The sequence below is a fragment of the Myiozetetes cayanensis genome, unplaced genomic scaffold (assembly GCF_022539395.1).
Source record: "Myiozetetes cayanensis isolate MyiCay16 unplaced genomic scaffold, myiCay2020 scf9, whole genome shotgun sequence".
NCBI lineage: Eukaryota > Metazoa > Chordata > Aves > Passeriformes > Tyrannidae > Myiozetetes > Myiozetetes cayanensis.
The window spans coordinates 13671164-13694506 of NW_026088185.1; the positions used below are offsets into that span (position 1 = coordinate 13671164).

The 23343-nt window shown below is 40.8% G+C and overlaps 1 protein-coding gene across 4 annotated transcripts in view; it reads left to right on the plus strand.

Annotated features, from left to right (window-relative positions):
* PIKFYVE (phosphoinositide kinase, FYVE-type zinc finger containing) overlaps positions 1–19917 on the plus strand; it is a 64269-nt gene extending 44352 nt beyond the window's left edge. For all 4 annotated transcript variants that reach the window (XM_050339519.1, XM_050339517.1, XM_050339520.1 and 1 more), the window contains 19 exons: positions 578–756; positions 1234–1347; positions 2654–2762; positions 2875–3029; positions 3626–3716; positions 4757–4817; positions 5381–5524; positions 5682–5802; positions 6904–6999; positions 7773–7856; positions 8344–8435; positions 9044–9208; positions 9767–9826; positions 10259–10435; positions 11164–11267; positions 11527–11655; positions 12974–13235; positions 15346–15420; positions 16439–19917. In XM_050339519.1, coding sequence (XP_050195476.1) covers positions 578–756; positions 1234–1347; positions 2654–2762; positions 2875–3029; positions 3626–3716; positions 4757–4817; positions 5381–5524; positions 5682–5802; positions 6904–6999; positions 7773–7856; positions 8344–8435; positions 9044–9208; positions 9767–9826; positions 10259–10435; positions 11164–11267; positions 11527–11655; positions 12974–13235; positions 15346–15420; positions 16439–16554 — 2334 coding nt within the window. In that variant the 3' untranslated portion in view covers positions 16555–19917. The remainder of the gene's footprint in view (positions 1–577; positions 757–1233; positions 1348–2653; positions 2763–2874; positions 3030–3625; positions 3717–4756; positions 4818–5380; positions 5525–5681; positions 5803–6903; positions 7000–7772; positions 7857–8343; positions 8436–9043; positions 9209–9766; positions 9827–10258; positions 10436–11163; positions 11268–11526; positions 11656–12973; positions 13236–15345; positions 15421–16438) is intronic.
* The last annotated feature ends 3426 nt before the right edge of the window (positions 19918–23343 follow it).

Sequence of the window (23343 nt, forward strand, 5' to 3'; positions counted from 1 at the left end):
TTCAGTTCACCTACTTATGCTGACTTAAACATGGGTGTTGGATTTAAAGATAGCTGGAGGAAGTTAACGCAAGCGCTGACGGCAAGGCCTGCACTGCTGTGTATACACCTGCTCTATAACCTTTTATTTCTGTGTGCTCATGTAAACACTAATGTGTTTGTGGCTGTGTGTCTACTCTAAGCTCGCAGGCACTGCTGAAGATGAAATGCACAGCAAAGCAATACCAGTGCATTTGTAGCTGAAGAATCATCAGGGAAAAGTGTATGATGTAACCATTGCTTCTGCCTGGGTTGCTGGGAACTGTCTCTATAGCATCCCAGATATAAACTTTCATCAAGGATTTGTTTGGGCTCCCCCAGCTTAGCACCTGTCATCATCAACTAGCAGTTATTGTTTATCAGATTTATTTTAAGTAGGTGTTTGCCTTAGCTTTGCATAAATGCTGTCTTTGTTATTTGGCATGTTTCAGGGTCATGGGTGTTTCTGTACTTAGAAATACTAGGTTCCTGTCTAAATTAACCTGTCCTTAATCTTATTTGAAGGATAAAATCAAGATGCTTGGCTTTCAATTTTTCAGGTGACACCAGTTGTTCCTCTTTCCAATGACTCTTGGTCCATGTCTTTTGCAAAATACCTTGAGCTGAGGTTCTATGGGTACCAGTACACTCGAAGGGCCAATGCAGAGCCTTGTGGTCATTCCATTCATCATGACTATCACCAGTATTTTTCCTATAATCAGATGGTGGCATCTTTCAGGTGAGTTCCACTGCTAAAAACTTCCCTCTCTAGTACTATATGAAGCATGTAGCCCTAGTAAGGATTCATCAGTTCTGTTCTTCATTGTGAATACAGCATGGGATAGCATAACTACACTATAACCACAAGTGCAGGATTGTTTGCTGGCTTGCAGAGGGGTTCGTGCTGCCATCACTGTCCTAGATGTGGTGAGCAGTGTTTTAAGAATGGATGGTTCCAGTTCATGACACAGAAGAGAAACATTTTTCTCTATCTTATTCCAAAAACTTTCAGAATTTTGTTTTTGCAATATGATCTGTGGTTTTACCTTCTGCCTAGGAGATACGTGAACAGGGTGTTATTGCTAACAGAAGTAACAAAAGCCCTGGACACACTGACAATGCCCCTTTTCATATAAAGGCCTCAAACCTCAATATGGTGCAGAACTGGTATTATGTGGTGTGATTCTTATTAACAGCTGTTGTATTGCCTTGTCAGCTACTCTCCAATCCGGCTGCTTGAAGTGTGTGTCCCACTCCCCAAGATATACATCAAGCGGCAGGCTCCATTAAAAGTTAATATTTTGCAGGATCTCAAGGATTTTTCACAAAAGTAAGCTTTTTTTTTAATGACTTCTTCATCTTATTTGTATTTTGTACCTTTATTAGCAGAACACATAACTGATTTTCCTAGTATGATGAGGTTTGCTAAATATTCATTATTTGATAGGAAAGTAATGGTTTAAAACACATGTGTATATACTTCTAAGAGAGAGTAGTACTGAAATTTTTTTACCTTTACCTACTCTGTCTGTACTAATTTCTTACATTTTTGTCTGGTGGCAATTCAGCTTAAACGTAGCCAGTAGAAATTAAGATTCTTTTGTTCTCTATCCCTGAATGTTGCATTGATAGCTGAGTGATATAGCTGAGTGATATAGCACGTTTCTGAGTGATGCTGCCAGGTAGCCACTGAAAGGTTGGCCATCAACCAATGTCTGAAATGTCACCTTTTTTTAATGAAATGCCTTCTCAAGCAGAGCTAAAGTGTTTTTAATTCCTCCCTCGAATGCTAAAAACAAAACAGAGGGAGGAGTTGGTCCTAGAAGGCCTAATTTGAAAACTGCAGATAATACTTTTTATCCTTATCCTAACATTGCTATATGGAGCATCTGACTGAGTTTAAATTATATCTTCATCCCCAAAACCTGCAAATACATTGCTCAGATCTATTGTCCAAACAGAACTGTTTTCATTATATTGGTCATGGAGCAACTGAACTCTCTGGTGTATGAAAGTAACTGCCTTTGTTAACTACTGAATATGATAACAGCAGACAGACTGGTACCTTCTCATAGTCTAAGGTAAACTACCATAAGCCTGGACATCTATATATAGGAACCAAAAGGTGGAAGACAGGCCTGATAAAAACTGTATTAAATCTGGCCTGACTACTGCTCTGCCTGGTCATAGCATTCCTGTATGGCTGATGTCTCTGTGACCGCCTGACTTCAGAACCTGTGCAACTTTGTTTAGAGCTCAGGTAGAGGTACTCATTATTTCTGCTGGTGGAGATAGAGCTTGCAGACCCAGATTCTTCTTAGTCACAGATGACACAACAGTTCCCCTTTGTTAGTAATGCACTTGTGACATTTGTATTCCTCCCTGACAACTTCCACCGTTAAGAATAAATTATGAAGACAAATAGCAGTGTGTGTAACTTTTAGGTTTCTGCTATTACTAATGAAGTTCTTCCAACTTCCTCTGTAAATTCAGTGGGACAGCCTACTGTGTGAGAAGGCTGTCATGTGTTGTTTTTTTGTATTCTCAAGTGCTAACCTTAAACACGTTCAGACTTTATTATTAAAGAATGTCGAAGATGCTGCAAGTGGCTTAACTGTTTGCATGCCCGTTGACAGAGTGTCACAAGTGTATCTCGCTGTTGATGATCGCCTTGCTTCTCTGAAAACGGATACTTTCAGCAAAACGAGGGAAGAGAAGATGGAAGACCTCTTTGCCCAAAAGGAGGTAATAGACTATTTTCACATCAGCAGACCATAGGCTGAGAAGTGTGGGGGGGAGCCGTTCAGATTTTGTGTCATCTCAGGTGACAGAACACTGACAGTTTTTCTTCTGGCAGATGGAAGAAGGGGAGTTTCGAAACTGGACTGAGAAAATCCAAGCAAGGCTGCTTTCATCATCATTAGACACTCCTCAACAGCTGCAATCTGTTTTCGAGTCTCTGATAGCTAAAAAGCAAGGACTTTGTGAGATGCTACAAGCCTGGAATAATAGGTAAGAGGACACGTGTTGGAATCGTGAGCAACACTGATACTGTGTTGGTTATAGGAGTGAAGAGGTTTTGCTCTAGTGGTTTTCCCTATAGCACAGTTACTCTTTATAGCTTGTACTGAATGTCCTCTGCTGATTAAGACCACAGAGCTGGTTGATTGGAACAGAAATAATTTGAGGCCATATAGTAGAAGTATTGTGTTGTAGAGCACAACTCGTATCTGGAGGAAAAAGTGTCATTTAAATAAAGGGGGGAAAGATATGAAGAGGGGAACATGGGAGACCAGTTGATTGGGTGAAATTATCTTAGAGGTGAAGAGAATGTACTGTCTTTGGCCATTTGAAACATTGCTTTGGCACGTGTTAGCAGCAATCTGAGCTTGCAGTAGACTTGTGAAATCATGCTGACTGTATTCTAGTATGGAGAAACTTCATAATTTGTGTCAATTAGAAATAGTACCAGTAAACTATCTTTCGATTAAATTTCCTTTGGTGGAATGTTTTATGTGGGTTGTTGTGTTTTGGGGTTTTTGTTTGTTTGTGGGTTTTTGTTTGTTTGTTTATAAATGTTTATTTTTTTTTTTTTTTTTTAAATTAAGATTGCAGGATCTATTCCAGCAAGAAAAAGGGAGAAAACGTCCATCAGTACCTCCCAGCCCTGGGAGACTGAGGCAAGGTGAAGAAAGCAAGGTATGAGTAGCAGGCTAGAAGCCTCTTAAACATTTTTTTTCTGTGGCAACACAATAGTCTTAAGACTGGCTTTGGTTCACTGTAATAATTAGTAAACTGGTTTTACTGCATCCTGTAGTTTTCAACTGTAAAAGCTTAAATTGCATGTTAGTATATGTATCTCTTCCTAAAGATGTGAACCAAGAGCCGTACTGTACAGAAGAAGACTTAAGTATGAATAGGAGTTGATGATTCTTCTGTGATGATTTTGTAGTGTTGATATGAACCCTACCAACAGAGAACTGCAGTCAACTGTCAAGTGTATGCCTAGATAGGAATTGGGTCATCTCAATAGACCCTATGTTGCTGCCCATCAGGTGTTTCCCTTGTGAAAAAGAAAAAGCAAAAAATATTGAGAGAGGCAGAGCAAATGATACAGGAAGGACTGATCAAAGTAGGATCACCCCTGCTTTGTGATGTGTTATGTGGGAATGGACTGAGATCCAAATGATTTTGGACTGCTGCCTGAAGAGCTCTGTCCAAGGGTACACTTGCCAGCATGCTGAACATTCACCCTTTGGGGAGCTGGTGCTCCGAGGAAAATGTCTGGGCTGCAAGGCAGTCCAATATAAGCATCATACAGAGAGGCTGAACTCCCAATAGTCCTGATCTATCATTAGCAAGGTGCACCAAAAAATCCCCATGAGACCCTGGATTTGCTCTGCTGCATGGATACACGTCCTTTCCACTTAATACATGTTTGTGTTAAGGTGCTAAAATAAACTAACCCTTGATCTAGCAGGAGGTATGTTCATATAGAGGGACGGCGTAGTGTTTAAAGAAGCATACACAGAGGGTAACCATCGTAAGTATCTTGTGAACCTGGGTTGCTGTTGCCTTGTTTTTCTCCTGTGGTAACAGATACAGTGACAATTCAGAGGCTGAGAAGTGGGTGGGAGTGCTCTCTTGTGGTTCGTCTGCTTTTGCAAGTGTTCCACAGAGGAGGGGATACAGCTGTAAAGAGCTTGGCATCAACATTGGTGTTTTGTTATTCTGCCTAGATCAGCAGCATGGATGCTTCCCCACGCAATGCTTCTCCAGCACTGCAAAACGGAGAGAAAGGTCTGTTACTTATTTTTCGTAAGCTACCAAAAGAAGCTTGCTGTAACCCTTTCCCTGACATAACACAGGAGCTTTAGTCAAATTTGATAATACAGAGAAACAGCGAATCCCCATTGTGTCAGATTTGCTCTTTCTAATAGTAAAATAGAAATTGGCTATCTGCTGGTACTATGAAACTGAATTACCAATGATACTAAACTGACCAGCGAAGGTTTTCTTTTGAACTTGAGCTGAAAAATTTTCAGAGGCTTTCTAAATAAGGGAATTTGGGATATACCTCTCACCTCTTCTATGTTATGGATGCTGAGACCTCTTCCCTGTGAGGCATACTGAGAGTTTGTGGGAACTGAAGGGAATAGTTATAAGAGTATGTATTTTTTGGAGGTTATGTGCTACATGGATTAGCTTACCCAGTCCTTTACTCTGTGTGACCATAGCTGCTTTCTAAGTAAAAACTTTTTGAAAGTAGATACTGGTGGTAGAATGGGCTGGGAGCAAGCAATATCACTTCTGACAGCTACCTAAATGCCTTCTTCTGTCCTTAACTGTCCTTGTACTCTCAGAGGATCGTTTCTTGACTACTTTGTCAAGTCAGAGCTCCACAGGCTCCTCGCATCTGCAGCTGCCCACTTCTCCAGAGGTTGTATCGGAGCATACGGCTGGTGCCAGCACACTCTCTGAACAGGATACAACAAGCAGCTCAGAAGGTAGAGTTCAGTTGTAGTCTTGTATTCTTTCTCTTGCTTCTCTGTGGCAAGTGTACAAGATCTGTTTAGGTAACAGCAAATCTAGTACCTCTCTGTTCTGTTGCCATCCTTCTCAAGTTTGATATTGTGATACAGATTTAACTTATGCTTGTTCCAGATGTGTTTGATGGACACTCATTGGGATCTACAGACAGCCAAGTGAAGGAGAAGTCTACTATGAAAGCTATTTTGGCTAACTTTTTGCCTGGAAACAACTATAACCCCATTCCATTTCCCTTGTAAGTACTGCGTAATATGTATAATGTACAAATTGCAGACAGAGCTGTGCATGCCATCGTTGCTCAGTATATAATTTAAGTAATTACTTGCGTTTGCCTCTGAATAAGCTGTAGAACTTTGTCAAGCTAGGAAGTTTTCTGTGTCCCTTCTAGATCTTTGTAGGTTACTCACCTTTCTTATTAATGATCTGCCCTCGTGTAAATACGTTATCAGTTTCTCCTTAACCTAGCAGGGACATCTCCTCAGAACTCTTGTGGGAGACAAAGGGGTGGGGGAAAAGGGGAGAAAGGTGCCTTCAAACTTCATTGCTGCGGGGAGGGAGTGGAAATATCCTTCCTTAGCAAAGACTTACCAAGGTACATGCCTGCCTCTTGTTTTTGCTTCCAGACCTCTTCCAAGGGTTGGACTCAAATTGGCATTTTCTGGGTGTAGGTCAGGTTCAATGGCTACTGCATGTGCCCTCAAGTCCCCCTCTCACGTGAAGATGGGCAGGCTGGAAAGTCTTTCAGCTACTTGGTCTGCGTGCTTTGTAGTGTTTCTCGTTTGACATGAGCCTAACGTTTGGCAGCCTGGGTTTAACTTCTGAATCCTACCCCCAGGGTAGAAGCGGAGGCCTTGGGCTAATGAGGTAAAAGCTAAAGGACTGGACCCTACAGATAAGTAAAGAGAATCTTACAGGAACCCAGGAGGTCTTGGGCAATTTTCTGTGCTAAACCGCTTGTTCAGAAAAGAGTCCAGATTTGTCCCCCTCTTTCACTCTGCAGGCTATGCTGCAGGACAGTCAAACCAAACTCAGGCAGGTTTTGGTGCCATTAGAAACAGTGGCTGCTAAACAGACATAGACTCTTATTCTAACTTGGAGCTGGTCTTCTGACGTAAGCAGCTTGCTTGAAATGCTGACTGCCCTAACACTCTACCATTTAGAATTAACCGCATAGTTATGAATGTGTCTCTCTGGAGAAGCTGATCTGGGAAGCTTTGGTTCCATGCTGAGATTTGCAGCTTTTGCCTGGGAGTGCAGTGATGAGATTTGGGTTTTGACCAAACTTTTCTTTCCACAAACTTTTATGATCTGCTGACAGTCTGTCATTTTCATTTAGTGACCCGGATAAGCACTACCTGATGTATGAGCATGAACGTGTACCTATTGCTGTCTGTGAGAAAGAACCAAGCTCCATCATAGCTTTTGCTCTCAGGTACTGGTGTGGTTTTGCTGTTCATCTGACACACTTTGTACTTTAGCAGCTTTTGTGTTCAAGGACTATTTAAATTGTAATGGTAGGGAACAAGCATGACAATCTCTTCGTTAAGCTGTGTTGAGAGTTTCTGCCACAGCTGAAGTTCCCTCTTTTTACGACTAAGATATGGAAAGTAGACTTTCCAACTTGCAACTAGATTTTAGACTGTTTTAGTTGAACTCTAGTACACAAAAAATAATTATCTATATAGTGTTCCTTGTAATGGGATATTATTAGAGAAAGAAGTGCAACTGAAGTTTGCTCAGCCTCTCCAACCTGGAGTAAGTGCACCTGAGTTAGGGAACAACAGTTGGTTGTCCTGCATTGATACTGCAGTCTGTTCCTTGCTACATTTGGGAGTAACAGCTCTTGCTACTACTCAGCTCTCCAAACCAGCTGCTTCAGTAAACCTTGGGGATTGTGTGTCACAAGGGAGTAGATTCTTGAAGAAGCACATTCTTAAATTGTGGGTGGAGGAGAAACAAGGGAAGATTTTTCTTGCAGTATTGTTTAGAGCTGCTTATGGTCTAAGGAAATGAAGTTCTAATTATAAGAAAAAATGAAGCAGGGATTTTTCCACTGTGTTATATTGTTTCCTGTGATTGTCTCTGAAATGAATTTTTGGATTGGTGTTAGAGTCTTGCAGAGAACACTTAACTCTTTTCATTTTTGTCGTGTGGGGTTTTTTCCCCTTTCTTTCTTTTTTTAATTTATTTTCCTTTCCCTTTCAGTTGCAAAGAGTACAGAAATGCCCTGGATGAGTTGTCCAAAGCATCTCTGAAGAACAGTTCTGAAGAAGTACTACAGCTGAACAGGTTACATGCAGTAACTACACTACATAGAGTGAAGAGACAGTGATTGTAGTGAATAAGCCAAAACTAGATGGGGAAGAGCCTTCAAAATATGCCCCTGTTAGGATCTTTGCTTTCTGATGGAATCTGACACATTCCATGTGTCATTACGTACTTTTAGTACGTGAGTTTGCATTTCATGTTAGGGGCTGTACTGGCTTCATCACCTAATCCCTGGACTGTGTACATGGTAGGATTACTGGGCCTGCTTACCTTTCCTGTGGTGATGGATGGAACTGTTGCTATGGACCCTGAGTGGTTTTTTTTTAGGAAAGTGGAGGAGGACAACTTTGGAGAGTCCTACACCGTTACAACTTTAAACTGTGTCTTCTTCCCTTAGCAGTACTTAGTGTTAGGCATGGGGGAGAAATAAATGCCCATGCATAAAGGAGCAGTATCTCAGGTGGCAGTATTTTTTGGGTTCATGACTTATTTTCCTTTCTCCTTTCAGCATGTCAGACAGCAAACCGAAGAGCAGTAGCCCTGTCCGCCTGCCCGAGGCCAACATGGGCCCTTCAAATCGCAGTGCGGAACCAGAACAGCGTAAGGCCGTTTTGCCAAAATCATATCCATGCTGCTAATCTCAGCTCAGACTTGAGTCCACTTAACCTGGATTCTAGATATTGTGAAAGTTAAATTAGAAAAAATAAAAAGCGTTCTGAGTTTAAATCATAACTAGTCTTAGAGTTGACTTCATGTAAAACATGAAAGGGGTGGATGTGTGTGTGTTTTGGTTTTTTGAAGTCTGTGGTTTTCTCTGATTCATATAAGATCAGACTCATTCTCTGGATTTAATATTTGGACCTAGGATTGTTGTAGAATCTCACCTGTTTGGTACGATGCCTTCTTTTGGCATTGCCTTCTTTAAAGATGGCAATTAAAATATTTTGAAATGGAGAATATGAAGTTCTTACTATGTTAAAGACGCTCATGCTTGGTCTCTTTTCAAATGACTGCATTCTGGGGTGCTACTCAGAACACTGTCAGCTAACCACATGGACCTTGGTTGCCTGTAGAATAGCAAATGAGTTACAGTTGAATGACATCATTCCTCCAATTAGAACAATGAATGGGGAATGCTCATACGAGTTATGCTTTTATTAAACTGCCCATGGAAATGACAACACCGTCTTTATTTCTTTTCACTGTAGCAAAGAAAACATCTGGTGTTCTGTCTTTCTTCCGTGGCACGGGAGGGAAGAGCCCAGACCTGTCTTCCCAGAAGAAAGAGACCTTACGTGGTGCTGACAGTGCTTACTACCAGGTTGGACAGATGGGCAAAGAGGGAGCAGAAAACCAAGGAGCAGAGACTCAAGGTACAAAACTGCTGAGTCTGTCTTCTCTCTTGGACTGTTGGTTCTCCCAAACTTCATTCATATGTGTAAGGCCAAGAATACACTCCTCCTCATACTTTTTCAGTAGTCCAAGCTTTCTCAAGTTGCATTGAAAATGAGTTATTTGAACATCAGATGTGGGTTTCTCCTAAAGACAATGCTTTGCTTTGTGATAAGGGAAATAGGATCTTTCAAATCCAAACTACAGGTCCATTGAGTCTGGGCTTGAATATCTTTGGATTGAGTTGACTGCAATTAAGCAGCCCAGTTGCTCTTTCTCACTTGCTGTTTAATTTTCATTATTTTAGTTCATGGAAAATGAGTGAAGAGAAAGAGAAAGGTTGGACTTATGTGTCCATGAACAGCAGTGCCCTTCTAGCATATGTATTAATCATACAATTGTAGCTGCATTTCTAATTCCCTCTGTATTCTTGAAAAAAAAAAAAAGATTTTTCTTGTAATGTCACAGCTAGTATCTGATGTGGCTTTCTCAGTAATAATGATGAACAGCCCTGACAGAATGTCCCTTTATGCTTTCAGATGATGGAGATGGAGGAGATGGACAGAAGAAACAGCTGGTGAATCCCCATGTGGAGCTCCGTGAGTAGTTGTAAATAATAACTTAGCTGACAAACTCCTTTCTTTATGCAAATGTAATGGAAACCTGGAAGTTAATAATTAGTTTTTGTTTGTATTTGGCACAAGGGAAAAACAAATCAAGAAAAAAGCAGTGCAATTTTTACTTATTGTAATCAATCTCTATTGCAGAAGTACCCTATAAACTTTTCTTTTTCAATTGATCTTTTGTCTGATTGCTATCCCATGGCATACACTGTAAGCTTACCTAAGGGAAGTTGATGTTCCTGTGAGTTTTCCATTTAAATCCTATTTGTTGAAACTTCCAAATTACAATAAGCATGAGAGGAGTGTTTAGCACAATAATGTTCTTCTAGAACATCAGTTAAATTTCAAAGTGTCATCTCAGTTAGTGAGCATTGCATATTGCTATTGAGGAAAACCTGGTTTTTGCAGAGTTTTCAGATGCGAATGCCAAGTTCTACTGTCGGATTTATTATGCTGGCGAGTTCCACAAGATGCGTGAGGTGATACTGGGAAGCACTGAAGAGGACTTCATCCGGTCCCTCTCTCACTCTATGCCCTGGCAGGCACGAGGTGGCAAGTCTGGAGCTGCATTCTATGTGACTGAGGGTAAATGCAGCTTCTTCCCCCTTTGTAATTGGACAGCATTATTTGGGGATGGTGGTGGTTGGTGTGTCATTTAAAGCCTGATTGCCTCTATCCAGAGGGCTGCTGACTGAAGTGGCCACTTAAAAAGGGAAAGTTAAGTGGATTGTTCTGGGGGTCTTCAATATCAAATTATTTGTCTTTTGTGTGTGCAGAAGAACAAAATGTAGTTGTGTATTTCAGCAGTAGCAACTAGACAGGCCTGTTGAGCAGAAGGGTTATGCTCTCTTAGGCAGACTTTAGAAAAGAAAAACTTGGGTATAATTCAAGAAAAACTGGTTACTAAAAACACAGTGTTTCTTCTGATATCATGTACTATACTTAATTTAATTTTTTTTTGTTAACTGTGACTGTTTCTAGGCCCCTACTTGAAACAAGTATTGAATGGAAAGGTCTGTAGGCTGTTTCTGTTGTCTGTATGGGAAGCTCATATAGATGAGGTAGATGGAATGTAGGCAGTTTCTTCTCCCTCATTTACTAGAAGGCTGAAATCCAGAGAGGCTAAAATTCTGAAATTCAGACTATATGAAACAAAAAGAATCTAGAAATGAGCTTCTTTAGGTAAGGATTTAAGAGAATGTAGTACTTTAATTTTTCAAACCATTTCAGCTATGTGACAGTCCTAAAGAAATTGCAAATAATACATCACTTACTGTGTGTAACCCAGTTGCCTCTGTCTGATGTTAAAACAGATGATAGATTCATCTTGAAGCAAATGCCTCGTCTGGAAGTCCAGTCATTCCTTGATTTTGCTCCACACTACTTCACTTACATCACTAATGCAGTTCAGCAGAAGGTATTAAAAAAATTCCTTTTTTTTAGGCAATGTTCTGTATTTTACAGACTAGTAACAGCTTCTATTAACCCTTTTCATTTAAATAAAAGAAAATGTCAGAGGGTATGAGATACACAAATAATTTGTTTTTGAAATATTAAGTGGAAATTTTTCTAGGGCTTCTAAGCTGAAACACACAGTCAGACTGAACAGTGCCTCTAATATTTGCTTGCTGATTGCCTCTGCATAGAGATCTTAACCCATGGCTTCTCTTCACCAGAAGCCCACAGCACTGGCCAAAATCCTTGGGGTATATCGAATTGGTTACAAGAACTCTCAAAACAACACTGAAAAGAAGCTGGATCTGCTTGTTATGGAAAACCTTTTCTATGGCAGGAAAATGGCTCAGGTAAGAACGAAGCGTTCTGTTCCCTTGCCGTGCAGTTGTGACTGGGAGCAAGAGCAGGGTCACCAGCAGCCATCTAGGTAACTTTTAACTTTGTGTGTGCTGTCTGTATCCAGCACTGCTCAAAGATGACAGTTCATGCCTGTTTCTTTCTTATGTGATCCTCATTAACTTGGTGCCTGTATTGGCTAGTTCAGATGGGTATAGTGCAGGGTTCAGTTTTTAGAAGTCTTGCTTGTTCCTGTATCTCTGGTGTTTGAAAGCATTACCAACCTAATTAGGAAATTACAAAACCTTTTTACAAAGCTTTCAGAAAAACTGACTGGGATTACAGACTGATTTAGAATTAGAGCCTCACTCACAGAGATTGTGAGTTACTGTAGTGGGGGGAACTATTAATGTTTTCAACCCACTGTTCTTTCTTGCAACCACTTCAGGTGTGGGACAAGATTTTGAGTTTTCAGTCAAGGAAAAACAATCTTTGTCAGGCTGTAGAATGAAGACCTTAAAATGATTAGGGGGAAATTCTTTTCAAATAGAGATTTGGTGCTGAAAAAGAAATTCAAAAAAGCATCACTACTTAAGTAGAGTGTATCAGTTCTTTCCACCTTACTTCCCAGTGCCTCACCTCAAACAGGGGATGTTTGTGGGAGGAAGTGAAATGAGGGAATTCTAGATAGATGTAAAGGATATTGTTGTGGGTTTTCTTTTTGCTTGTTTGTTGTTTAAATCCTGAGAAGGGGTTAGGGACTACAAAATAGACACACAGACAGACTCTGTTCCTGAAGTGAGTTAAATCTTGACTGAGCAGAGCTTGAAAAACCTTCTCTAACAGGGCCTGCTTCAAGCAGGACTTTGGACTTGAGACCTGCAGAGATCATTTCCAACCTAATGATGGTCTGTGTCTTGCTTTGCCAGTGTTAATAGATGTTAAACAGTGCTTTGTGCATGACCCACCTCCCTCTTCATTGGCTTTATTTTTGTCAGCGTTGACTCTGTAGAAGTTGGGTGGAAAACTGAGTTTACCTAACTAATATAAAAAAAAATTAGGACACATTTTTTCCCTATTAGACTAAATATTAATGAAATTACTTGCCTCAAACTTGTGAATTGAGGTGGCAGAGCTTTCACCTAGGCTTACATACTACTCTCCACTGAGGAAACTAATTCTTGTAGTACAGAAATACTGTTTGTTAACTGTCTTCTTCCTGCAGAGAAGGAAACAGTTGCTCTGCTGTGCTGCCTTCTCAGACAGTTAGGTGTGTTGAAGTTTTAACCCTACAGACAAGTGGAACAAAGTAGTGCTGTTCTCCATTTGCAGGTGTTTGACCTGAAGGGCTCTCTCCGGAATAGAAATGTTAAAACTGAAACCGGCAAGGAAACTTGTGATGTAGTCCTGCTGGATGAGAACCTTCTGAAGATGGTTCGGGACAATCCTTTGTACATCCGTTCCCATTGCAAAGCTGTGCTGAGAGCTTCCATACACAGCGATTCCCAGTTCCTCTCCAGCCATCTCATCATCGACTATTCCCTGCTGGTGGGTCGTGATGATACCAACAATGAGCTGGTTGTTGGGATCATTGGTAGGTTGCCTTTTGTATTTTCTTGCTTTCGGATGGTGAAACAGATTTCTTCTGGCTTAGGTGTTTATAGTACTCTTAGAACTGTACCACCACCAGAGAGATGTGTGTCAGGAAATCTTGTCTTCTCCCTGGTGGAGTACTCTCTTATGGGTGTTGAAAATGGGGACAGGAAATCTTTCTGAGTCTTGTAGAGACTTATTATTAGCATTTGCTTTGCTAAGAGGATATACAGGAGGCCTCACAGGTAGTGAAAAAGCACTCAAGTTGGTGGTTAACCTACACTTTGACTCCCGTTGAAGGAGGGAAGGTTATTTGTATGCTTTTAATTAACCTTTAAATTTAAGTCATATTTACGGAGTCTTTTAAGTTTTGACTCATGTGGAGGGAATCTAAGGAGAAACAGTATTGGTAGGATTGGAAGGGGGAAGTTAAACATCATGGGATCACTGGTGATCATATAGTCAGACCGGGATAAATGGGTGACAGTGCAGTAATTACCTTGCTGTGTCCTCTGACTTGTGATGGAAAAGTAGAGCTTTATCTTTAGACAAACTTGTGTTGTATAAAGGACTTGGAATGAGGACAATTTTAAGGATGTGGAAGTGACTCGTGGAAATGAATTGGTCTTGAAACTTAGCTCATAAATTCTTCCAGATGAGATCTCAAGCCAGGAGGCCTGGTTTACTCTTATAAGTAATTTTCAAGCTTGAAAACCATTTCCATAACATTTCTAATTGAGAATTAAAGTCCCAGCTACAAAGAACTGCAAGTTGTTACTACTTTGGGCTTTTGTAGATTCTTGAATATTTGGGTAAATAGGATGAAACTGTGCTCCTTCTTGTGTGGCTTTTTGTTGTCCTGTGCCAAGTCTTACCTGATTAAAGAGTATATTTTATGTTTAAAGCTAACAGTCCCTTCACTGTTTAACAACAAATATCTGAAGGAATTTGTTGAAAACAAATATCTTCAAGAAGAGAGAACATTTCTGCTGTATCAGGCTATGACAATGTTGTCTAAATGATACTCCAAGAACTTACAAAGTCCTCAAGCTAAATTTGCATTGGACTGGAACTGAAAACCATTAGCTTGGTCTGCATTTGAATCTGAGGGTATCTCTGAGTATCTCTACCTATCTTAGATCCTAATGTGATACAGGAAACAGGTCTGTAAAAACCTTTGAAGACTTTTTTTGTAGCCCCTGTTGTGTGGGACTCCAGGTCTTGGGGCGTGAAATGACAGTATTTAGTGCACAAACTGATGATATCAGTCCCAAAACACTAAGGAGTGTTTTCAAAGAGTATTCAGATAAAAGAATAAGTCTTAAGATTGCTAGGTCTGGCTGAGTTTGTGTTAAGCATAGCTGAGATGAAGCGTAGATACTAATGGTGGCCTTCTGTAAATTTAGGATTCAAAATCATATAATCACAGCTGTAGTCAAATGTTAGGAGGTAATGATATCCAGTAATGAAAAACTGATCTTATTGCAGCTTCAGCTTTACAGACTGTAGTGTTCATGTGCTTGTAATGACTGAGTGTGCTTTTTCTGAAAGGGGCTTGGAAAGAATTCTGAAGTCATCTTGCAGCCCCCTCTTCCAGTCAGGGTCACTGGTGATGTTTCTACTCTTTCCTAACATGAAGTGGAAAGCATTTGCTTTCTGTTATCTGTAGGTGGCTGCAATGATGAGAAATACTGGCTTAAAGGGAGAGTTGTCCTTGCTGCTGCTGGCTGTTGCAGTAAGGCGGTGGGAGCTGTTATGGCAAAGTGGGTTTTCTGGGATAAGGATGAGCTAAGCGACTCTTGTAAATGAGCCCTTGATACTGTAACATGGATCAAGACAGACATGCCTGGGCAATCTATTTTTGTAGAGATGGGCAAAGTTGATTGTGCTCTTGCTGGGCTTTGGAAATACTGTATTCACCCTACCCAAATATAATCAGTGCTACAGATAGTAAAGCAACTGGTAGGGAAAACACTGAAACTCTGACTATGAAAGGCTACTTCTTTCTTTCCCTTTTTGGGGGAAAATAGATGCATTTTAGAACAATGTTACTTGAGTTACAGCAGATAAAACATGTTTGTATGTGGTTTTTTTTTTTTTAATTGAAACAGACTATATCCGCACTTTTACCTGGGACAAAAAGCTTGAAATGGTAGTAAAGTCAACTGGCATCTTGGGAGGACAAGGTAAGTACAGAAAGAAAGTGAAACTTTTGATCGAGTTTTCTTGTTAAATGGAAGCTGTCTTTAACTGTGCTAATAAGTCCATAGCTTCCCCACCATGAACATTTGCGACAGTAGATTAAGTTGTCCAGAACAGGGGAAGGAATTATAGAATACCAGGTTGGAAGGGACCTCAAGGATCATCTGGTCCAACCTTTCTTGGTAAAAGCACGGTCTAGACAAGATGGCTCAGCACCCTGTGCAGCTGAATCTTAGAAATGTGCATGTTGGGGAATCCATCACTTCCCTGGGGATATTATTCCAATGGTTGATGGTTCTCATTGTGAAAAATTTTACTCCTGTATCTAATTGGAATCTGCCCAGGAATAACTCATACCTGTTACGCTGCATCTGCTCCATGTGACTCCTTGTAAAAAGGAAGTCTCCATCTTCTTTGTAGCCACTCTATAAGTACTGGAACATAGTGATAAGGTGTTCTCTAAGTCTTCTTTTTCCAAGGCTGAACAAACACAGCTCTTTCAGCATTTCCTCATATGGTGGGCTTCCCAGTCCTTATGTCTCTCTGGCCCTTGTCTGGACCCTCCACATATTTTTTTTTGTGTATTGGGGACCAAAACTGACCACAGTATTCAAGCGTGGCCTGGAAGTAGTACATTCCAGGTGAAAGATAATGCTTTGATTATGTGATATTATGACTTCTTTACCTCTGCTGCTGCTGCCCTTGTTGATACAACCCAGCTGGCTTTCCCTGCAGTAGTAGCAGTGCTGTTCACTCATTCTGAGTTGCTGGTCCACCAGGACCCCCAGGTCCCTTTCACAGAGCTGCTCTCCAGACAGGTAGATCCCAGCCTATGCTATGCTCCTGGATTATGTTTTCCCAGGTGCAAGACCTTACACTTCTCCTTCTGTCTTGTTGCCTTCATGTTTACGCTGTCTGGTGATGCAATGTCATGTGACATCTGTCTGTACTGCAGTATACTGTCTAGCCCATTTCTAACTGCTATTGACTCTTACACCTTAGGTAAGATGCCCACTGTGGTCTCTCCAGAACTGTACCGGACCAGGTTTTGTGAAGCTATGGACAAGTATTTCCTGATGGTGCCAGACCATTGGACAGGGCTGGGCCTGAATTGCTAAGTTAAAGCCCATATTGGGAAGCAACAAGAGGGCAGTGACATTATAGGCCACTCTCGTCCAGCGGTCTGTCCAGAGGATTGCAGTTCCATGTTTACACGGACCATGTGTGTTCATGTTGGGAAGTGTGAAATCTGCTTGTTGCACTTTAATCCTCTCTTGGAGGATGATAAGCAAACCTGCCTCGGTAAGGATGTAAGATGTAAGGTACCACAGAACAGCATTGATGAGACATCCCTTCTGTCAGTAGGGAAGGTGATACTCCTTGTAAGAGTACTGAAATGAGATACTATGCGGATCCTGATGGTGTAGAAGTACATGATGTAAGTCTTGCACTGCCAAAATGGTGTTGAATGTGTGCAGCTCATGTTTCTGTAGCAGATGTGTGGTACTGCAAATGTGAAATAAACCTCCTGTGTGTGGATGGGTGAGAGAAGAATGAAGTTAATTCATGAGTTCTACTATTGTTGCAGTGGTCTGTAGTTGACCTGTTTAGGATCCATTAATACCTTGTCCTGCTTATGCTCCATAGTTTGAATTTTTCCTGGGTTCTGTGAACAGTATTTTTTTAAGGCAGCTCCACATCTATAAGACCCTATGTCTCCATCTTTAAGTTGTATTAGTGCAGTACAACTCTGTCTTTATCTGTCATGATTTCATTTTAGCTGAGTCCCATAAAAATGGGTTGTCAGTCATCAGCATACTGCAAACTCCAAAGCATATCCTGTCAGTCCTAAACAGAACTTTGATCTGAGCGTTGCCCAAATCCCTGGAAACAGGTAACTAAAAAATATAGCCTTTAATTTAGCAAGACTTGATTAACTGTAATTATGAAGCAGATTAACCCTTTCTGTAGTAGAAGGCACTAAGTTGCTAGACAAAATGAAGCATATGGCTTTAGAGCGACAACTTTCTCCTTAATGCAACCATCATTCCTGGCAGATCACTTCAAAGCCATTTCAGCTCCTCTGGACTTTCAAGCAATGCATTTACCTCATTGTGAAGCTTTGCCAGGAGAATGTTTTTCTTGCATTTGTGACATGATATTTTTTTTCGTCACTGAGATGAATGTAGTTGTTGTTTTCTGTAAAAAGGAAAACCTGTAATAACAGGTATCTTGTATAATGGATAAGATGTACAGAGATCTGTGAATCTCTATATTATGACAATAAGCACTTCTTTCCATTTTTACTAATTTTTACCTGGTTTTGTAGGTGATGAGTTTACTTTTTAGTGTCATTATAATATAGGCCAGTAAACAAGACTCTTTTTATGAGTTTGAAAGGCAAGAATACTGTCCTTTGATTTCTAGTTTCTATTGGAAGGACTTGAAATGATTATGGAATCTGGGGCAGGATAGCTCTTTGTGATCACTTGCTTGTTCTAACCAGTTGCCTGATAATGCCTTCTTCACTGCACTACAGATTGAAATGTGCATTTTCATCACTCCTCCTGTGTTCAGTATTGTCTTCTGCAGCAGATGTTGGTGGCTGTTCAGCAATGACAGCTGGGCAACACTGAGAAGGAAAAAAGCCAGCAGTGAGATCTGAGCTGTTGGCTCCAAAACCAAGCAGTGTAGCTCACGTCTGAGCTGCCAGAGGCAACAGTCATTTGTGTTGGAAGAAGTCTTCCCCACCCTATTGCAAAACCATATTAGAGGATGAGCAAAGATGCTTGAAGCAGCAGAAATTAAAGTATTCTCACTTCCTCAGTACAATGTAATAGTTGTTTCTGGGGGTGCAGTGATGTGTGCTGTGGGAAGATGACACAGTACTTGCATACTCTACCCAGAATTCCTTAAGTCCAACATAGTGCATCAGGTACAGCTGATCACCTCTGGGATACATCTTGCCTCCTTTGTTGACATGTACTCCCAGGATGCCTAGCTGTGTGGGGGGCCTTGTTTAATCAGGTCAACCAGTTCATCAGCTCAGTGCTACTCTCACTTCTGTGGCCTCTACCTTCTGTCTTGTTTCATCAGTGTGAAAGAACATGCCACGCAGCCTGAATCTGTTCCGGTTTCAGTTGAAGTTTACATATTTCATCCTCCTTCCCTTCCTAAAGTTTACAGAGAAAAAAACTTGACTTTCAGCTAAGGTGACCCAATAGCAGCTAATTATGTTGTCTTCCACCTTTGTCAGTATGTGGATTGGTTGATGGAGCACATCAAGGCATCTGCACTAGGCTGATGCAGAGCTGTGACATGCTAGCCCGATCCTGTCACTAGTAGCCCTTACTTCTATGATGTGTGGCTCCTCTATACTGCTTGTCTTCCAGAGTCTCAAGCAGCTGGCTCTAAAGCAACTTAATTGTCTGATGGTAGCTAATACTGCCCTGTACATGACAGCACGAGGCCCTCAGCACTGTAGAAGTGAGAGAACCTTCCACTGTTTTTCCATATGTGTTCAGATGTGGGAATTGTGACCTTCTTGGGCTGAAGTTACAGAAGTTGGAGAGATTTGCAGGAGTTACCTTGAACTGGCATTTATAGCTGATGTTGGGCCAGGATGTGGCTGATAGACTAGTCCTGGCTAGACTGGAGTAAATAGCAAGCTACTGATCGTGAGGAACACAGTAACTGCAGTATCAACTGGAACTGGGACATCTTTGGGCGCCATGTCACACATAAAGCTGTAAGTGTTTCTAGTTCAAATCCCAGCAGCTGAATGGGTCTCTTCCAATGTTCCCTTTTCAGAATAAGAGTTGTCCTGGCATTTCAATTGCTACAAGGTTGACTTTCTCAGGAGAGCAATGCTTCATGCACAAGAGATCTTGGAGAGAGCTTGGGAGGCTGTGTTAGGTCTGTGTCCCTGTAGAACGCCTGAGGATGAACCCTTTGGTCAGAGTTTATTTTCTTTACAACACAGGTTTAGTACATATGTGTGTAAGTAAATCTCAATTTCAAACATGAAGACCGCATTTCTTCAGAGCTACACTGGCTCTTTTTCTTCTGTTGTTTTGATCTGAGGCCTTGTGACAAATGTCTAAATCTTGTCCCAGTCAGAAGCAATGACTTTGAGTCATCATGTAGACAGCCCCTTGTAGTGGCCCAGGGGTCCATTCTGTCCCTAAAAGGCACAGGGGACTTGCTGATAAGGAGTTAAGCTGGGCTCAGAGAAGTAAGTTACCTGTGGACTCTCCTCTGTGAGAATGACCAAAACCAAATGAATTGCTCACTAGCTGGTGGCCAGACTAGTCATTATTCAAAGCACTTAATGTACCATAATGTATGTATTTTTATTCTACCTTGGTTCAGCTGTATTTTATAAAATTGATGTACTAAACTATTTGAGAATAACCACCTTGACTACCTGGAGAATCAAAATGTAATGTATATAGATACAAATAAAGTGACTAAAGTACATACACTTGAGTCTATTCCATGTGTGGAGCAGTTAGGTCTCCTAGCAGCCCATTTGCTTGACTGGCTGCAGCCTGCTGCTTGCTGTGCAGGAATGCTGTGCTGCACAGTGCCAGCCTCACGTGCAATGCAGGTGTGCCCGTCTCTGTGCCTCGCAGCTCCTGCTCTAATGCAGCAGCACCTCTGGGCAGCTCCCCAGGGCAGTGGCAGTAGAATGTGCAAATAACCTTCCATGCAAATCTGTCTTCTTCCCAGCTGCTTTTCACCACAGTGCTGATCCAGTTTTGTCCAGCAGATGGTGGTGTGCCTTTGCCCAATTTTTCCAAGATGCAGAACACGTTCCAGGTATTTCCATAATCTTGCATGGACTAGAGAAACAAAAAATCCAAGGAGGTCTGAAAATAAATGTTGTATCTTGATTGCTTTATATTAACCTGGTATATAGTAACCTCCTTGCTAAGGCTAGTTCTGGGAAGGGGATTTGTTGATTCCTACAATATAAAAGTCTAAAACGTGCCATCACTGTTTTTTGTCATATGAGTTTGAGTTCTTTTATCTGCTGCAGTATGAAACGGCATCAGAAGCTGTCCCACCATGGGGGTGTGAGCAAGGAAAAGGTGGGATACTCAATTCGGGGGCAGTGTTGCCTTATGCTGTGTTAGGTTTGAGTAGGTGGGACTTGAGGGACTTTTGGCACAGAGCCAGAAGCTGCGTTGAAAAGCACAAACAACAGGGTCATCAGAACAGCATTCCTGTGACTTCCACCACTTTGTAAAGGACTGCTGCTGCCCGCTGCCAATCCAGGTTTTCAGCTCTTCTAGTGCGAGGGCTGGCTATGTGTTTGCTTAAATTGTCTCACAGGACATAAAAAGTGTAAGAGAAAATATGATCTTAGTGACAGCTCTGTGTTGTTTTCCCGATCTTTAAATGTGCTGTGAATCTACCTCTGAGCAGGTGGAGGACTGAAATCCTGTAATAGCTGAATATGTACTTCATAAAAAATTTTGACTCCTGATTTTATAATCAAATCTGCATCTCTCGCTTGTCCAGAATTTTAAAGGCATTTTGTTTAATACTTATATGTACATTGCAATGCTTATTTATTTTTAGCCTATTAGATCCCTGTGCTCTCCTAATGGTTCTGCAACAGAGTAACACAAAGATGTACACTGCTACAGCTCTAATTCTCCACATGAGCCTTTTTCTCGCAGCAGTGACTGGAACAGGGGTACCCTGCACTGCAGCTGCACGAGAGTGTGCTCATGCTAAAGAAGAACAAAGCATAATAGGAGGTACTGCAAGAACTTCAACTGGCACCTCTTTGCTCTGTGGCTTCCAAGGTACACAGGCACTTCCTGCATGCTGTTCCAGCCTCGAGCCTGAACAGAAAAACTGAGCACTACAACCAAAGGTCCCTCGCTGTAGCATATAATTGAAATATAAATGTTGCTCAAGACATAATGGTCCAGTGATCAAAGGTAGGATAATAAAGTAAGTGAACATAATTACTGAAAAGAGCATTGAATTATGGTTGAAGAGACAGGATGAGAATATAGTAACTTTTCTCCATTGTTTATGTAGGATATTTTTCTAATATAGCCTCAGCAAAAATGAAACACATAGTATCCTAGATATGGGCTCCTGTTACCGAACTAGTTGGGATCTTCTGACATAACAAAAGTAAACTAGCTACTTGATGAAAAAGTTATATATCTTAACATACACATATGCACATAACAACAGAAAGAAAGTGTTTTCTTCTTCCAGTAGGACTATAACTATTACGGTAACTATATTTACAACACATGCTACAGGGAGAAGAGAATTTTCTGCAAACAGGGCCAGGCCAGGCATATGAATTTCTAATGGCTGATCTGTAATCAATTCTGATTAAAGTGTATTCTTGCTAATGTGTCTGGTACTTGACAAGGTAGAAAAAAAGAGAATAAGGTAACCTTGTGACTCCACAGTAGCCTATAATATGCAGAAATTATATTTACTTCATGTTAGTTTGAGCTGCCTTATAGAAAAACAATATTCTGCTTTCTGTCAATTAAGCCCTAGAAAGCAGAACATCTTTAAGGCCCTATTTCCCATTCCAGCTCAGTTGTATAGTAAGAATTCATCAGAACTAATGTTTTTTTACAATAACACAACCTGGTCCCTACTTAATTCAGCTCTTGAATGTTTTTTTAAACTCTGACATTTAAGTAAGGCAGCCATTTTCTTAGAGGATGTGTTGGCTCATTAACTGACACGGCTCTTGTATTCTTAGTCAAGAATAGTCTGTAGAACACAGAGGTCATATACACTGATTTAGGAAACATTCTTCTTTATGCCCAGCTAACTGTAATTAATATCTGTTGGCAGCTAGAGAAGTTTATTAGAGCCTAGAAAGTTAGCAGTACAAGGAGCAGTCTGTTCAGTGTTGGGGATAAGTACTTCAGCTGATCAGTATTGAAAGGGTGGTGGCTTTACAGGTAGGTGGATTTAAAAATAAGTAACGAATTCTAGCACAGAGAGAAGACCAAGGCTGAAAGCATTTGAGCTTGGAACGTCACTGTTTTCAGATGCCAGGTTTCAGTAAATGAAGTAAGTTCTTTTTGTGTGTTCCTGGTGAAAACTTTAAATACTAAAACATTTTAAGTCTCTTTATAAACTTGAAAAATACATTGGAATTCCACAACTAATTAAATGTGAAGCATGCCCATGAATGGAAAAAAATCAAACTTGCCAAGTTTGATCAAAACATGATCTTACTAACTGCAGACCATATAAAACCAATATGTTGCTTGAAACTTTTGCTACATTCTCTCTATTTTTATACCTCTTAGCAGCAATAGAAACTAGAGCTAAATGTCTTTTAGGAACTTTGTTTTTAGGATAGAGCACGACAGCTAATCAATTCAGTGACACTTAAACAGCCATAGAAGTCCTTCTGTTTAATTAAAATAGGGTGCTAGAGATAAATTTAAAAGCCATTAGACTTCTGTGTCTACTATTCCACCTATTGTACAGCATACATGTATTTTGTGTTGCCCTTTTTTTATGAGTGTGTAGTAACATTAGAAGGAAAAAGCAATGATGAGCCTCGTGGTCTGCTGTTTGTCATCTGAGAATATGCCAAGGCTGCCAGTTTACTTCACACCCCAGCAAGTCCTAAGCAACAGGGGCCCTGGGGGTGTTCTTGCCCTGCTTTGACTTTGACTGAGCCACTTTGTGTCATCCAGTCAAAACCCCCAGGTCCTCACACTTGTCTATTCAGTTGAACAAGTTACATTAGAGTGAAGTGAAGGAAGGAGTGAAGAATAAGGGATGATAAACACTATCTACAGGTAGCTACAGGGGGAAGTGGAACAATCTTGGTTATACAGTGAGAGTAAAATTGCTATTCAGCCTTGGGATTTGAGAGGGGGATTAAGGAATGGTGG